Consider the following 18360-nt stretch of genomic DNA (forward strand, 5'->3'; position numbering starts at 1 on the left):
TTGCAATTCTTTGTTGCTTGATAGAAAAGCAAAACTGAACTTGTTCCATGTTAATTCAGATTTTTTTCCTTAATCTCCAGTATTCTAGAACTTTAGTAATAAAATGTTAACTTTCTTAGTTGAAAACTTTCTTAGTTGAGCTATACAACTTAACATGGGAAAACTATTTACCAATATTTGCTTGAAAATCTATTTAAATTGTTTATCTCAGCAGAATGGAAGTTTTCAAAAGCACGTTGGGAGATGGCTTCTAATTTAGCTGTCCCTATACACATGAGCACATGGTTGCCCAATTTAACTGCAGGTAACAAAAATCACAAAGTATGTGAGTTTTCCCTTAAAATGAAATGTGTGTATATATAAGTTACATGAAATATAGCCTGTCTCTGGGAAGACAGCGCTGGTCACTTAAGAGAACTGGTAATAAATAGACTAAGCTTGGATAAATATGCAGATGATATTACGATAAATCTGAAAGCCACCCTATAAAAATATGCCCTTTCTCCTCTGTTGTTCTGTGGCACCCAAAAGACGTGAATCAATGTGATGGAGTAAAGTGAAATGTTCTAGTGATAGCAGGATCTGTGCTGACCTCATTAATTGCCTAGTTTGGGTCCTTTTTCAAAATTGAGCTCTTCTGCTCACTAACAGGATGCATTCCTCTTATGTCAATTAGCATTATTTTAAGCAAGATGTCAGTGTTGCTTTTTCCAGTTCAGGGATGAGTCAAGCCTAGGAAGATTTTGTTTATCTTAAAGTTTATAAATAAAACAACCTTGGCATTTATTAATTCTAGCATGTAGCTCTTCTTAAAATAGTATCCTATGTCTGTTGGGGGTAACCATAGAAGCCTAGACAAGCAAGAGTATCCTTGCTAAGCTGTTTGGTAAGAGGACAAAACATGAAGTCAGCAAAGCAAGTAGCAGATCACGGACTCAGACTGCTGGAATACACTACATCTTGCCAGCATTCGTGTCTGCCCTTGCTTAAGCTCATCTCAACTACCATGCAGTGTTTCTGTACGGTAAGCCTTCATGCACAGATGTTGGTCCTCTAAAGTCGGTGATGGTGATACATCTAGAATGGCTTGGATTTTCCTTAGCAGTTATTTGTTACTCTCTGTTACGTGAGACCTCCCCTAAGGTGCAGAATGTATGATTGCCTAAGAGTCACACTATCACAATAAGAAAGTAAGACAAGGTTGCAAAAAAAGGTGTATATATATATTTTATTTACAAGTATAGGCACTTTGTTTGAAAGATTTTCTTCCTTTGATTTTTATTTATTCTGAGGAGAAAGCATTAAGCCAGGTTTCACAAATACAGAGAAGTTTCCTGGATGTTGAGAGCACTATGATGAAGTCTGCAACTTTTTTCACCTGTAGTCATCTGACTTGTGCTGACAGAATATTCCTCTCCATGAGTTACCTCATCTGCTGGAATGCTGCAGCAATCAAGTTGCCTTTATTACAGTAAGGAATTTATATCTCAGCATGACCTCACTCTAGGTCACCTTTCTCATCATCAGACTTTAATAGGCTTACAGTGCACATGGATTACTAAGCAATTGCTGTAAAAATCACAGTGTTGGGAATTTTTAAAATTTAATCATATTTTCAGTTGTGTAAATTAAGATTCTCGAGCTGCCCTTCCTGGAAGGTGTGTCAGCTCATTGTCCTCACTCATATGAGCTCACTCTAGAGTAGGTCTTTAGCAAACAGTGTTCAGAAGTCCAACATTTGTACTTTGGACGAGCAAATGCAACTCTGGAAGTATAAGTAGGTTGCCTTCACCCATAACATGTGAAAATGTTTTAACACATTTTCAGCAGTGATTATTGTTATGCTACTTTCCTTATGTTCTTGCAATGCAAATTGACCACAGGTTGTGGATGAAATCTCTTCTGGAACATACACATGTTAAGTAACCAGAATGCTTTGGATTAAAGCAAAAGGGTCTTCAGTTTCAAGATCTTAAGGCATTTTTTTTCTCAAAATATTGCTGAAACTAGATAAAAGTGGTAAATTGGAGGAAGCCAAATATAGGGAAATGTAAGCAAGAGAATGTTTTAATTTGTGTGAAGAACTGGGCTGTTTGGTTTTTTGTTGTTTTTTTTTTTTTTTAACATTTGGAGATGAACTTTAGGATTGAACTGGACTTGAGGAGGAAGAAGTCGATTCAGGAAGATTGTTACAGTGCATTAGGGCCAACCTACTGCCTGGTGGAAGTTTTACTGCAGAAAAGGGCATGCATTGCATAACAGCCTCCAGGCTGATGCTGTTTCAATCTAGAGTGGGTGCATGTGGGAGAAGAAAAGGAAAGGCAATAATTAAACCACATGATTCGACATACCACCACACTCAGTAGAGTATCTGGTTCTGTTTGGAAAGGCTGTATTCCCATTAGCTCCCTCCTCTCTCTCTCTCATCTGAGTACAGATTATCAAGTCTTTAAGTGCTGAAATTTGGGCATTTCAGAATGAGTATCATCTATAAACAGTCAATAAGCAAGAATTCATGGAATTTCTTTCATCTGATTCTTTCCATCTCCATTTGCCAGTTACAATGATACTGATTTTTATTCCACAACAATTTTGACATCTCTCCCTGCATGATGTTGTTACTAGTGAGTTAGTGATGTTGATATTGGATTGAGAATTTAGCTGGATTTGAATGTAATCCTATAATGCAGGTGTCATTCTCTTCAAAGCCTGTAGCATTAGTCACTGTATGCTTCCTTTCAGGGTCAGCTTCAGTACTATGAAATCAAGGGACTGTTTTTCGCATCACTCACAATGACATGAGGCGGTTCTGATATCTGTTCTCTTTCTACAGTGTGCAAGAAGATTTAAATGCCGGATTCATGAATAGTGTTTCACTCCTAGTTCTTGGATTCCATTTAGTTCAAGCCTAGATGGATCTAGAGGATCTATTTTCAGCCTACCCTACTGCGTGGAAGCACTCCTCTTAAAGGCAAATATTTAAAACCAATAGATTATAAGTTAGAATGTCATAAATTATCCTAATCACTAAACAAATGTGTCAATGGTTCTAGATGTACATAATGATGGAATTCTAATGACTTTAAGGTAATTACCTGTTCCCTTTGCAGCTGTTCTATTTTGAAGACGCATTTAAATTGCATCAGTCTCACGTGGCTTGAGGTTATATTAGTCAGACTTTGAAATGCTGGCTCACTTTTCAAGCTTCCAAAATGGTAAAAGAGCGCTGTTACACCAAAACAAGCTAGCCCTTATAGCTGGACCTTCCTCTGATGAAAGTCTCAGGTGGCATGCAAATGGAATTCTAAATGAACTAGGTTGAAGGTACCCTGAAAGTAGGGTATATAATGATACAATACAGAGAAATGGGAAATGCAATCAGTGGAAGCTTGTTCCAGATGGCAAAATACAAGTTTCTTTGATATTATTGAACTTTAGTTGTAGAAATGGAATTTTTGATTGCTCTTATCCGAAAAAAAGGTTCGAACACTTACAGTTTTAAGATGATAGGCAGATTGATTGGACTGTCAAGCTAAGCTTGTAGTGGTAAATGAAAAATTCCTAGAGAAGTTCCTGGGCTCTGAGACAAATCAGCATAGGAATAACACACATGTACATAAGTAAATGCTTCCAACATCCCAAACCAGGTGGCTGCATACAAATTGCTTACTGGAAATTGTTCCTGAGCTGATCTAACTTTCAAACCATACCCATGAATTATTTGCTAGTGTGCTAATTGGCAGCTGTCAAATCACGTAAAATATTTTACCATTTTTAGTATAAATTACTGCATTCCTGTTTTCATTTCTGTTCAGTTTATTAGCATGGGTTCTGTCCTAGCATCCTAGAATGCCTGCTTTCAGTATATACTGAACAACTTAATAGCTTATTTAAAGTGGATATTACTATAAGTAAAATTTGCTTATTCCTATGGAATTTTTATAGAATCAAGTTACTTTTCCCCAAGCAATGACTTTTACTTAGAAACTAAGACGATCTGTTTTCCAATATTGCCTCCGCTCATCATGGACTGGAAAGCAGCTTCAAGAGAAATAATGAAGTGAGTTAGTTCCAAATAAAATATGCCATGTAACTTCTTTTAAAGTAAATGATAGAGGCAATCTGATGAAGTAGTTCCCCAAACAGGAGCAACTATGTATTTATTATTAATGATATGCCAAATTAATGGAGGAAAAAAACAAACCAAACTAGTGAAGTAAACTGCCACACTTTTTGTGTGTGTGTTTTTTAATCAATTTTTAAGTACCTATTTCACCCAATCAAGTTAATGATGATATTTTTGCTTTTGTTATGGGCACACAAATGCCAAACAAAATAATGAAGCATGACTGAAGAGCCCACAAATGCTATCAGTTTCACAAACCTTTGTGAAATGAACGGACATATAAGTACTGTGCTTGAAAGTATCAACAGTAAATGAAAATGTAGAAATAAATGTCTATTGTTATGTTTGGGCCAATGCCTATTTCTACTGATTTTCAGTCTTACAGAAATAAATGGGCTACATCATATTCTTTCCTGTTACTCATTAGGGCTGCATTCTTACAATGTGTCTTGAGTCACTTGTCTCTTTACCTTTGTCTCACTGAAGTCATAAGACCCCGTGGTTTTTATATTCATTTTAGAATTCTGGAAGAGGCTATAGGCCTGTTTCTCCCAAAATATTAATTCTGGTTGCTTTGCCATGGTTAGTATGTTTTCCCTTTCCTTGTGCATAGCTTTCAGTTTATTTGTTGTTAGCAGATCCAGTAACAAGTACTGTTAGAGACTGACTTTTTTGGTTTTTAAAATGTAAGTTCAAAGCTTCCAAAAGACCCTTCTGTATACAAGATCCAAGAAATAGGCAGCACCTTAAGTCAGTAAGACCAGGATGACTGTGAACTGCTGAGGTAACGGTTTAAACACTTTAACCCAACTCCTACCTCCCCAGATTCTAAATCTGAGGAAAGAAAACCTGCAAAATTTATATGCAATAAATTTTTAAACATACAGTGAATTTCTTACAGAACACTGTAATAACTTGTGATTTTTAATATCTAAAATATGATTTTTAGCTTTATGATAAAGAAGAATCTCAACTGGCAAATGGCTTCTACTATTGTTGAACTCGATGTTTTTAGAAAGTGTTGTAAAAGCTTACCACCGATATTTGCTAAGCCTTCTACCATCGTCTCTCTGACCTGTCAGTACAAAAAGTCCTTTTAGTTTTTGTCAAACAAGATTAACATCTCTTATGAACTGCCACAGCAATGTTACAGATTCTCTTGCTACAATGGACAGTGCTCTGTTTCAGCTACCTGCATTCCAATATCAAGATAGAAGTGAATACCTTGATAAGGCTACAGCTAGTATAGTTCTTCAATCAGGACTGGAAGATTTGTGCTCATGCCAACATTTTGTATTTTGGAATTTTTCTACTGATCATCTGTAGAATCCAAAACTAATTTAGAAAGACTTTACAGGGAGAAAGATACCAAGAACCTGTCATACTGCAGCTGTACCACTTGTGGGAGGTACTCACTATGGGTACTACTTAATAAGCTTTCAAGTGTACTTAAGCATTCTTAAGAAAATCTCTCTTTGATCCTGGATCACAGTAAAACAAAGAAATGGTGGTATGAGTATAGGGAGCCTGATCTGAGGACATAACATCAAAGGCCACAGATTAAATGTAGAAATTCCTACCTTCAGTTTGCCTTCTTGGATCCACTGACAAAGCTGTATTACGCTAGCTTCTTGTTTGTCCATGTAGTTCAACACCAAGAATCTTTCTCTGTGAAAGAAAAGAATGAGCCTTGAACAAGCAAATGTCCACAAAATGCAGACTTTTTCTCAGTAACTGAGTGAACAACAGGCCTGAAACAAGATGATAAGATTAAATTAAATTTTTAGCTCCCCAAAATTTTGCGTATGGTGCTGTCACAGCTGCTGACAGCAATGAAGGGGAACTGAAATGATCATTAAAAAATGATAGTTGTAGCAAGGCACTGGTCAAAATCTCCCCTGCCTTCTACTAAATATTGTGGATTTTAGTATTCTTGGCAATTTTTTTAAAGCGTGAACCACAATACCAAGGAAATACAATAATTTTAATTAGAGTTCAGTCCATTTGAACAGGAACCAAATGTCTCCCCAATGTTCTAGAATGCACTGAATGGAAAAACTTTTAGGACTTTGCTCCTAATCTCTGCCTTTGCTCCACCTGAGTCTCCCTTATGGAAGATTCAGCTATTCTCAGAGTCATAAGAACAGCTCAGTGTTTTTCCTGTATGTATCAGTCACACCCATAGCTCCCATTATCTGATGAAAACCCAAATACTAAAACTGAAATTTAAACACAATCACGGCATCCAGCTGCATCCTTTCATTTAAAAAAATACTTAATTTTCTCTCTGCCTGAACCACTACACTTAGAGAGAGAGCGTGTTGCAAAACATCTGAGAACAGAACCATGGCAACACATTCCCTTATTTTGAAGAATCTTTCAGAGACTCCAAGACTAAATTAAGCAATCACAAATCTATGTTAACATGTAACATTATCCTTTCCCATTTTTATGCCATTGCGGACAAATGTAAAAGAAAGAATTTAACGATGCTATGGTTTTAGTTTTTTTAGTATTGCAACATTCTGTTGCAATTACGTGTGTCTGGTGTGGATCTAGAGTCTATCTTCTGAACATCAGGCTCACAAAATCTGTAAGCAATCCACTTAGAGCCCGGTCACAAGTTCCAAAGGAGAAATGTACCTTGTAATGTTTCTTTCTTTCTGTATTTTTTCTGTTTCAGGAGGCAATGGAGGAGGATAAGGCACATCTTTGTTATACTGAGAAATCTGTCCACACAGGATGATATGGCTGTTCTGATTCATCTATTTGGGACAGCACAAAGTGAGACAAATTATATTGGTCTCATAAACAACGTTTTCTAGAGATGCGCTAGAATACATCACAAAATTTTCACACGTGTCCCTAGTCACCTCTCCTAGAAAAGAGAATTTCAGTCCCAGTCATTCATGACAAACATTAAATGGAGAAATGCAGACAAAGAGTGTAAAAACATGCTATGCAGTATATGTAGCATTAACTAGGAGGAATATAATAAGTAGTTTTCTTTTACCATGTGCCTTTTTTTTGTCAGGAGGGGGAGTAATAAGACAAAGGAAGCTGGATACAGGCTGTGATTTAGAGATCCCAAAGACAGCACTGCAGTCTGTACCTCTCTGCCACGGAACACAAACTTGTTTCATGTTAACATGAAAGAGGGCTGGTCAAGAGCACTTACAGAGGTCCGGCAGAGCTGACAGTAAAGCAGTACTAAAAGATTACTGCACTAACAGAGAATGTTTTAAGAAGGTTTCTGTCTCCTGGCCAAAGAAGCAAGTGATCAGAAGTAGAAACACTGTTTTCACTAGTGTACTGTACTGCTAACCCAAGGAACAGGCACTGATGTCAAATGTTTGATTTCTTATCAGGATCAGTACCAGAATTAGATCAACAAAGTGGAAAGCCTATTCTGCTGTACTGCAAGCTTAATTCAAAGCTGGACACACAGACTTTGGAGAAGGATGAGTATAAAGCTGATAGTCGGCATAATCACCTGGCTTATAACTGTATCACTGATGTCTCCACCAACATTGTCGAAGTAAACATCCACACCACCTGGGCAGAGTTCACGGAGCTGCTGTGCCACATTCCCTTTCTTGTAATTGATAGCACCATCAAACCCCATTTCTGAGACCAAAATGGAGCACTTTTCGTCTGTGCCAGCAATACCCACGACTCTAGAGCATCCCTCCAGATGGCCAATCTATTGTTAAAACAAAACAAAACAAAGCATTGAAGATAAGTTGATCATCTTCCCCACACATAAACATTAGGAATGTCTCATCCCACTAAACTCAAGACAGTAAATTGTAGTGTACATTCCCATCCCATGTGACATAACTGCAGCAAAAGTGCCTTTTGTTGTTTGTCCCTCACATGTAGAGAAACAGCAGTCCCCAACAGAATTATGCTGTCTTTCCAAATCACTGACTGTAGAATTACCAACACTTAGCAGTACTGGAGAGACAATGTGAAGAAAGGTTTACTGCAACTGATAATATAGGAAAAATGGAAGTTACCAGTCAACTCAAAGACTGTCTCCAATTGGCAGACTACTATAAAAAATGTACACTGAGTGTATGTTTTTATAGTATCCACTTCACACAACTTGGACCATTTTCTGCTATCCCAGTTTCAGGAAACCTGAGTTTCATACCTAAATCTCTTAGTGAGAGTGTGAGACAAATCTGTGAACCTTCCCATGAAGTTATACTTGTTTGCATTTATAATGGTTTTATCTGTATGTTTACTAATCATCATGTTCCAGAACACAGTTTTAGTATAACTGCATGCCCTTTGTGTCTTCAGCCAACCTACCTGGCCAGCCAGAGAACCGCAGGCACCGGCTGCTCCACTCACCACCATGGTCTGATTGGCACCCGCAGCCACATGGCCTTTCTCTCTTATACCTAGCAAGGCTGTCAGTCCTGTCAATCCAGCTGCACCAAGAAAGTAGGAAAGGCGTCCATTCACAAGTTGAGGAACAACCTACAAAGCAAAATCACATGTTGTTCATTTCTTCTAAGGTGAGGTTTTGCTGTTTGTTATTTCATTGATGATACAAGACTAATTAGGATATTTACAAGGCAGGGTACAACAGACAGAGATAAGCTAGCTATAAACTAGTTCTACCTTAACAACAAGTTTATATGAAATGAGACAAAGATTATACATCCAGAGTTTTATAAAAAGGTTGTGAGCAAAATCACTCACAAGAGCTTCAGTGATGGAAATATCAAAAAGTGCCCAGGAGATGAGAAGTCTCAGGCAATGGCAAACTATCCCTCTGTTAGCACAAAGGACAGAATAGCAGCGTTATCAAACATTAGGATTGCAGATCAGTGGCACAAAAGGATCTTAATGGAAATTTCTTGGAAAATGTACATGCTTAAAATACAGTAATTTTCTCTTTTATGTGATCAACACAACATAACTAATGTACTTTTACCTCTCCACATTCAAGTTAATATCAAATACCCTGCCTTCTATGGAAGAAGTACAAGCTTTCAATAACACGTTGGTAAATAAATTGAATTAAATGTGCCAAAAACCTTTCGTGACTACACTTCCATATATCAGGAGTAGATCTGCCTAGAATTAGGATAACAGAATTAATTAACAGAAGCAACCTTGGGGAAGCTTATTAAAAACACAGCAAATGAAATAATACGGGAATGCCTGACAGCCAGCAAAAGAATTCGCCTTTTTCTTTGTTAAAAGCAGAGAAAACTGTTGCAGATTTTTCAGACTGTGAGTTCATCTGCCTTTTGAGAATGGGTTTCTTCATTAATACCAACTTGGTTTTGACTCAGAAATAGTTATCATTAATTACTCCTTTAAAAATATACAGATTTATGAAAATAAAATGGTGACAATCTGGGTTTTCTATACCTTTTGTAGCAAGCTTCCATCCAGAATGGCCACTGTCTGCCAGGGCCAATTGAAGGAAGTGACGATGTCTCCTTTAGCAAAGTTATTATGCTTGCTCTCCTCCACAACCCCAATGCCCCCACCATCGGCAACTTCAGACAGCTGCCAAGGCAGGAGGTAATCTGAACCTGTATCTTCATTCATTCGGCAGCGCTGAAAGACAAGACTTTAATGAGAAGCTCTGGTGGAACACATCACTTGGTTATAAGAAGTTCAAATGAAGCTGGGGATGAGATGTGTTTAAAACACCAGACACAATGGGCTACTCAAAAATCTCTCAGTAACCCCCAAATATTCATAATTTTCTCTTAGATCTTTCTTCCCCTGCTTATTCACTCAGTACAAAAGGGAAGGGTCATTTTAATCTCCTTCACCAGTGTTACCAAAGTTAACACATTCTACAAACACTGCCTCAAAGTCAGCCTCATAACAAAGACAACTGGCTTGGAGCTGGCAAGGTTCCCACATACATACACACGACTGCACAAATCACAGAAATGTAGGATTGTGAAAAACAGCCAGAAGTCATTTAGTCCATCTCTATGCACTGGAGAACAGCAAAACAAATTTACAGCATCCCTCACAAAGAGATGCTTAACAAAACCACTTGGCATTGGAAATATTTTCTCTCTATTTCCCCATGTTATACTAGAGATTTAACGGCCATTAACTTCTGTGTTAAATATCATAACAGGTACAGAATTTAAGGTAATTTTTAACCAGTTTCTGGCTTCGTTGTAAGCTCATCACCTACCATGTATGGATCCACAGAGAGATACAGGGTTCTAACACGTACTTGTCCCTCTTGCACAGTGTCTGGTATTGTACTTTGCTCCAGTCTGAAGTTTTCAGCCACTGGCACTCCATTCTTACCTAGAATTAACAAAATAAGCGAATCAATGCAAAGCTTCCTTTAATCAATAGGGAAGGCATTTTTAATTACAGTAGTCCCTTTTACAATACATTATCTTGTCTCTGTTCACAGGTATAAAACTATCAGCTAACACAGCAGACTGAGATTTAAGCAGGTATACTCCCACCACCCAAACTGAAGACACAGCCAGAACAGACATTCCAGAATGCTCAGTTAAACCCTCCTGACTATTGAGGACTAATTTCTACAAGAATTATCTCCAAAAGTTAATGAAGAGACACTGAGTCTCTACTCCCAGGGTTTTCTCCTACATTATACATTATTTTTCTCAACCAAGAATTCAGAAGTCTGTATGTAGAGATTAGATAAATACACTTCATAACAAACTATGTTTATTGTTGCATACTGTATTAAGATATGCAAACCTGAAGTTAGTTTCTGCTTCTACTCTCACCACTTCAGACTATTAGGCAACCATGACATACACACTGCTCCCTTATTGCAATAAAATACATACCGGGGCGTGAGTTCAGCACTACTCTTTGTATAATCATCCCTGCTTTTGCAGGGATTTCACACTGGACTCCTACAAAGGAAAACACTGATATTGAAGGGCGGAAACACAGCGTGATCAGCAGGCCGAGCCACCCGCCCCCTGCGCATGCGCACAGAGCCTGCGCGCCGCGTGCCTCCGCTTAAAGGGCCCGAGTAAGAGGATGAGCCATGAGGAAGCAGGGCTCTCATTGCACGTCTCCAGGCCTGTCCCACACAGCTGTGGGGCTGACTTGCTCTGTGGGAAAGGCAAACTGCTCTGTGAAGTGGGCACCGTGTCCCTGGAAGCTGCTGTGTTGTGCAAACCTACCACTAAAAGGGCTTGGAGAGCTCTTCCAGCTAATGGTCTTGGTGACTGCTCTGCGTCTTGCGTGAAGGCAAGGCCTTTCTGCTATAGCATCAGCCATGGTGTTTCAGTATGTCCAAGAGAACCATCTCATTTGTGCCGCATCATGTTCTGCATGATGTGAAGTAAGGTGCTTGATACTGGTCTAGGAAAGAGGAGTAACAAGAAGACTTACAACTCCATATTATTTTCTCAGTTACATCAGTTGGACTAATGAGACCAACATCATCGCTAGCACTAACTCTCAAAGTAAGTTTTTGAGGCTGAAGTTTTTTCTGTACTTTTGATGGGATGTATCTTGTACAGGGATGGCCTTTACTAATGATGACTACTCACCTGCCTCGTACATGCAAGCAAGTAGCGTTGGCTTCTGTAATAGTTACTCCTGTAATGTTGTGTGTCATTTAAGGAACAAACAGGAAAAGATTACATGTTACGTGTTATTGTACTGTAACTTGATGACTATTGATAGTTGAAAGAATACTGATGAAAACCACTTCATATGGTCATAGGTGCATTTTTTTTCCCTATATATTATACAATGGCAATACTTCTTTAATGACTTCTGTGTTTACATGAAGTATTTAAGTGAGCAGTGAAAATCTCTGGACAAGCCCACTTTGTCTTGCCTGGCCTGCAGTGGCTTTGTATCCTCTCTAAACAAGGTTATTGTGAAAGGTGTTACAGCAGTCACCTGCAGTTTTGGCTGAACCCTTATACTCCCTCTTCTTCACTGACTGCTGCTTGCTTGGAAGTGAAGTTGGGAAATAATCTTAGGTGTGAATTTAAAGTGCAGTAGCCATTCTACACTGACTTGCCTTGTGGATATGTGTTCTATGTTAGGAATGCCTTTTTGTGGTTTGGCTTCACCTACCTCAGACTAAGCTAAACCTCAGAGAGTCACCTTTAGTGTCAAATAAAACTGTCAATGAAGGCAGGCCATTGTGGAATAGCTATTACATAATACATATTGGGGAGTGTTACCACATACAAACAAGGCTAAATCAACCTAGGTGTCGCTGTTTTAAATTCAATCAGAGATGGGGCAGAGGTGAAACTGGGGACATGGTTAAGCTGGAAGATAGCTATGGTCCTTGCTGACAAGCTATTGCTGAGCACCCAGATCAGCAATGTCATTCATCTGAGTTTGGTCCTTCCTTCATTGCACAGATGTTCTCCCAGATTCAAGGTTTTCTCTGTACAAAAAAAAAGGAAAGAAGACTATTTAGCTCCAAAAATCCCAGCTGTTGCCTGTTTCTTTAGACAGCTATCTGGTTCAGAATGGTTAAGACAATATTCCTATTGGTTTTGTTGAAGTTAGTGTTAACAGTTGAAGCAGAACTCAAAACATCAAGCTATAGAGGCTTTTCATTCTTTCTTCAAAACCATCCGACTGTGAATAGTCTTTTTGTCTGCCCTTAACATAGAAAACCTTATATATTCCACCCAGACTGTGAACTTAATTGCTTTTTAAGCACCAGGTAATTCTGTTAATTTCCCAAGATTTGCTGGGCTCTTGGATCATACTGGCAAGAGCATGTAGAAATAATTTGCTTTTACACGCTTCATTGTTCACAAGTAATTCATAATGTTCTTGTTAATTAGTGTCACTAAAGTAGGTAGAAGATGATTAATACAGATGTTGATTATGTAATGGAAGTTTTGGCTATCAAAATTCCCTGGGATATGCATAAGATCTGAATGACACCAGACTCCTCAGCCTGTTTGCGCAGGTAGCAGAGCTGTCTATGAAGACTTTGGTTTCTTCTTACCATCTTTGATACCATGTTGCTACAGCATTTTGTTTCCTGACTTGTTTAGAGGACAGCTCCTTAGTTGTTGGTACTGATTGTTTGTTTGTAATAACCATTAATGGATAAATTATAACAATTCTGCCAAAAAAAAAGTGTTACAGCATCACTGACACAGTGTTGCAGAAAGTGAGTCAAGACTGTGATGTGGTGGTGAGAAATAGGAGTTGCATCACCAGAGCACACTCTCCAAAGCAAATGGATATGTGTTCTTGCTAGAGCATCTAGCAGCTAAACAGGCCTGTCTGGGAAGACAGGAGGGAGAGCTAGGGCTGCATAAGAAATATGTCTTATCTTAGGCCATTACAGACATTTGTAGTGACTGTCTGTGTAATAATCTCACATGTGAGCTAAAAAGAAATAAATTAATCTGAGGTCAGACAGCTCTTTATCTGATTTTATATCAGTGATATGTTGTACAATGCAGTTTAAAGGTGATTTGTGAGCACTGTTGGCTACAAAAAATGTCAGGAAAGGTAGGACGGCTGGGGAAAGCAAGCTATCATCCTCAGGTTGTCTGCTTATTGATTGTCTCTGCTATTGTAGTTTTTGCTATGCAAGTCCCGTTTAGCAGTAAGAAACAAAGTTCACAGTGGGTCGCAGGTGAACTGAGCATTAGCTTAAGGCAGAGACATTTGTGGGGATTCTTTACAGCTGCCTTATGAGGGTAGTGTCTTCTAATCACTAAGTGGGCTCCACCTGTTCAGGGAAATATACAGATAAGTGATTGCCAATGTTAGCGGTAACTGATGCCACAACTCATCTTTCTTTGTCTTCATCTCAGATTTTTTCACATGGGTTCTGATAGGCCAAGAGGCATAGGTAGGATCTGGATTTGCTCTGTTGCTTACAATTTTTATGATGCTAGGGAGGCTTTGAAATATAAACAGACTTCATTATTCAAAACTACTGGTTTTTATTTGTGTTCATGCAGGAGACCATCTACAGAACGTCTTGAAGAATAGCATTCGCTTTAAGGTAAGTTCTTCTGTTAGTAAAATAAATCAATAACAAATAATGTTTTGTGAAACAGGATGACAGGTTTTTGAAGCCTTGAGGTAACAGAAGACACATTCTTAAGATAACCAGATCTCTGTACACAGCTTCCTTTGGAGCTGCTGAATATTTGCAGAATGCTTCTCACCCATTCAGTGAAAGAACATTCCCTTCTGGAATGTTATCTGGTTGTTATCACTCAATTATTAGCAACTTGGATATCAGCAAATCAGCTGTTGTATTCCATTGGCCTGGAAATAGGCATTTGCAAAGTTTTTCATCTGTTTCCTCTGAGGAAGAGTGATCAGTAAGCGCAGCTGGCCTAGGAGGAATTAATGGTGTCAATGACTATTCTATGAAGCCTTGCTTGCCTCCTGTTATTATGGGTAGTATTTTGTTGGATGTTTGACACTCAGGTGACAACTGTTTGACTCTCAGCTAAGAAACTGCAGGATAACAATGGGGTTTTTCTTTTAGAGGTATTGGTAACTGACAAGTCTGAGTCAATTAAGCGATACTTGCTTCATGTGATAGCTGTATAACATGTTTTATTTGGTGCATCTGGTTGGCAGCAATTAAGATGCTGTCTGTGAGTATCAGAGCTCTGTGTCAGACAACCTACTGCTCAGTCACCCTATGTTTTTCAAGCCAAGCTTTCACGTATCTTAATAAAACTAAACAAACCTACATTCCGAGTACCACCATTACTTCTTGTGGTACTCAAAGACACCTCACTGTGTGTGAAGAAAGAGCAAAGAAACTAATTCTGCTGTAAATCAAACGAGTACATTTAGCTAGAGTGAGTGGTCCTGCTTGGTATTTCAATACCTTTTTCTAGTTGTTACCTTCACAGATCACATGTTTTCCTCTCTGTTCTACCACAGATCTCTTACATTAGCTCCTTGCAGTTGCCCCTATTCTCTCAGTCCTCTGTGGCTTTAAGGAGCTGGAGAAGGACCTGCAAGTTTTCTGTATTATCAAACACACTGTACTTTATAACAGAGTTAAAAGTACAGGGGAGCACAATTTGGCATTGGAATGCAGTTTGGAGTAGCGACAAAATGAATCTGGCATGCAGGCGTGACAGTCGGTGATCCAACTTGCTTCTGAATTTGAAAAGAATAAAAGCTGTGTAGCAATCTGCCAGCTATACTGCAAGGTAACTGTGGTGGCAGAAAACCTCTGCACATCTGATTAGCACAGATGTTTGCTGCCAGCACAAGCAAACATGCAGGGTCAGAAAATAGGGATTAAGAAGCAGAGGAGTAGGCTGGGTCATCAAGGTGCGTAATCACATGGTTCCACATTACCCTCACTATTTTGTATATATCTGTTGCAGAAGTCTTAAACGTGTTGATATCTGCCATTGTGATGGATTTAGAGCCTCTTCTCCTTATATAATTTCCTTATGGGATGAAATAGGAATGGAATCCCTGTTGAACAGTGTACTGTATGCTACATGTGGATGATTGCTTTCTGATTTCCACCTTGCTCCTGTATTTATATTGCATGTGTTTCTGTTAAATTGCAATGGCACTGAGTTATTACAGCTACAGTGACACTACAGTTTGTTTGGGATGAGAATTTGAACAGTTGTCAGTGTCAAATCATTTGAAGTGAGCTTTGAGTCTGTGCCATATATCAGCTGCTGAAGCTCAGAAGTTCCCTACTCATGTTCTCCATAAGAGCTGACTTTAATGGTGCATATATATATGTATACACACACACACACGTATTTACACCAACATATGTGATTCTGAATTGTACATTAGGAGTATACATAACAGGAAGACTGTGTGCTATGCAAACTTAACAATGAGTTTTGTTTTTAATAATGTCAGTAGTGCTGATAATACTTGCTTTTGTGGGCATAGAATTTTGTTTTTGTAAAGGAAAGTCTACCTTGTAATTACTAATTCCAGTCTTTATTTCTGTTGTTACCCTGAGCTCAGTCAAGCTGTGAATATTAGTTCTCAGCATTTCTTTTCTCCATGCTTTGTTGGTGGGTTCCTAGCTCATCTTCTTGGACCCTGAGTGCTTCTAAGGGTTTGTCTGCCTGTATTCCAAGCCAATTGTAATAGCTCATCTAGTCATCTTGAGAGGAAAAGGGTAGAAGCCTTAGTGGAAATTACCCACAAAATGAAGCCTTGGGGTTGGCTTCTGTCATATTTGCTCGAGATCTGCTTTATGTTCTTGCATGCGGCCCTGCCTGAGTGACACTGCATCTGCATTGCAGACATGCCTGGCCCTGGAACCTGACCCTGAAGCACACAGCTCTTCTCCAAATGTTTTTTTTTTCTCAGTTGTTAACAGTGAATAATGTTACCACACCTTCTTGTTTTTAAGAGAGAGAATGTGAGATTCTGGGGAAAATGGTAATAAATATAGAAAGGACTGCAAAATGTTTAAGGCTACATAACCCAGTAAAGCCAGGAAGGAGGTTTTGTTGATTCTGGTTCTCAGCATGTCATATAGGTTCAAACTTGATAAATTCTTGAATTGTATTTCTCGCTCTGGTGTCTGAGCTTCTAAAAGAAGTGTTCTAGCAATGTGAAGAACTTCTTTGCATGTGGTCTCTTTTCTAAACCACAGTGTCCTTCCTTTTCCCTCATGTTTACACATACACTCCGTAAACACACGTTTTTTCACTAAGCAAATCAAAGCTTTGCAAAGCAAACCCAGTGTTTTAATTTTAAACTCTGATATGGAGTGTAAAATAGATATGCAAGAGTATCCTTCCCTTTTTGCAAACTCAAAAAGAAAGGAAAAAAAAAAGGCCAAATCTTTGCCTACTCCTCTACATTGTGTATGAAAGGATCTAGGCTTGTCGATGTTGGAAAGCTGGTGTTAAGTCTTATCTGCCTGCTTTCTTTCCACGCTTTACATGCTCAGTTCTCTCAGCCACATGGGACTCCTGCTGCAGCACATGACTGTCCTGGCTCTTTACTGTTGATAAATTTGAGCAGCATATTTCTTAAACTGGCGTGCTCAAAATTGGAATCAGTATTCCAGATGCACACATCAATTAAAGGGAATAATCATTTCCCTTGTTCTAGCTCTGCTTTGGGCTCCTTTTTTTTTCTGCTTAGGTTCCTGTTAGCCTTCACTGCAGGCTTGTTTTTACTTCACTGTCTGCCAGGAACCCCAGATGGTCTTCAGTGGAGCTGAGTGACCTGTCTTTCCCAGCCTGTGCAACAGCAAAGGTTTAGTCTGGCCAAAGTGCGTTTGTGTGTAATCATCTTCTAATTAGCTTATAGTGACGGTTTACAGAGGGAACTGATAGCTCCTTTAGTGCTGGAGCACGTCTAAACTGGACTAAACAGAAAGAGGACAGGACTCGGTCCCTGCTCTGACTTGGTGGAAAGAGTGCCACCTGCTGAGCGGATGAGCCAGTTGTGCAAACACAAGTACCTAAAGCAGCCTTTAATCCAAATTCTGACTCACTGCAATGTAGTTTTCTAATGATACGAGTCGATGTTGTTACAGCATGAGATGTGTCCATACAAGACAAAGAAGCCGTCTAATCTCCTGATTGAATGTAGTAATAAAATAATGACATACCAGGAAATATGTTTGTATTAAATTTTGTCACTGTAAAATTGGTAGAAGTGCGGCCTGCAAACAGTTTCAGCATATGCAGGTAAAAGAGATAAGGGGGGAAAAAGAGACCTAAAGCAAGAGCTGCTAATGCAAGGAAGAAACAGTGGCAGGTTCTGGAGATGTGAAGACTACACAGTACAAGGAACAGAGGAAAATAATGAAGAGTGTATATTAGTAGAATCTTTACAGAACGCTTCATAATACTGTTTATTGCTTAGAAATGACCACTCTATAGGCACTCTTTGTTCCATAGTGTCTTTGAAATGTGATTCTTCTACTTTGGACATATAAGCTGGCTGGTGTCCCTACAAGCTTGTCTATTGTTAACCTTCTTGGAATGTTAAGGAAGAAGCACAATCTCTTCCTATAGGTTTTGCACCTTACTGTGTGTTTCAGCTTTGACCTTGCTGTTACTACGTTGCCTTTGGAGCAGTAAGGAATAGATTGCTAGCTACCATATATACAATTCAGGAGACATAGGACAACAGTGTTAACATACCACCATAGGAAGCACGCTCCGTACTTTGTGCAACCTTAGCATCTGTAGCCAGATGGTGACGATCCTGGCATTGTCTGCTGGTCTTATGTGATTATGTATTGTGAAACATGGGACACTGCTCATCAT

The 18360-nt window shown here is 38.9% G+C and overlaps 1 protein-coding gene across 2 annotated transcripts; it reads right to left on the reverse strand.

The window, feature by feature from the left end:
• Positions 1–1214: 1214 nt before the first annotated feature.
• PTGR2 (prostaglandin reductase 2) lies at positions 1215–11087 on the reverse strand. Of its 2 annotated transcripts, XM_015864635.3 has the most exons (9): positions 10948–11087; positions 10311–10429; positions 9518–9709; positions 8444–8614; positions 7620–7829; positions 6770–6891; positions 5707–5794; positions 5162–5201; positions 1215–4041 (listed from the first exon to the last, which is right to left on the reverse strand). In XM_015864635.3, the coding sequence occupies exons 1-9, from the start codon at positions 10982–10984 to the stop codon at positions 3977–3979; spliced, it is 1044 nt and encodes a 347-aa protein (XP_015720121.2). In that variant the 5' UTR covers positions 10985–11087; the 3' UTR covers positions 1215–3976. The 2 variants fall into 2 exon arrangements, 1 of the variants encoding a protein (XP_015720121.2); XR_004307379.2 differs by lacking the exon at positions 6770–6891.
• Positions 11088–18360: the final 7273 nt, after the last annotated feature.

The sequence above is a fragment of the Coturnix japonica genome, chromosome 5 (assembly GCF_054131305.1).
Source record: "Coturnix japonica strain WE chromosome 5, WE-NBRP24, whole genome shotgun sequence".
NCBI lineage: Eukaryota > Metazoa > Chordata > Aves > Galliformes > Phasianidae > Coturnix > Coturnix japonica.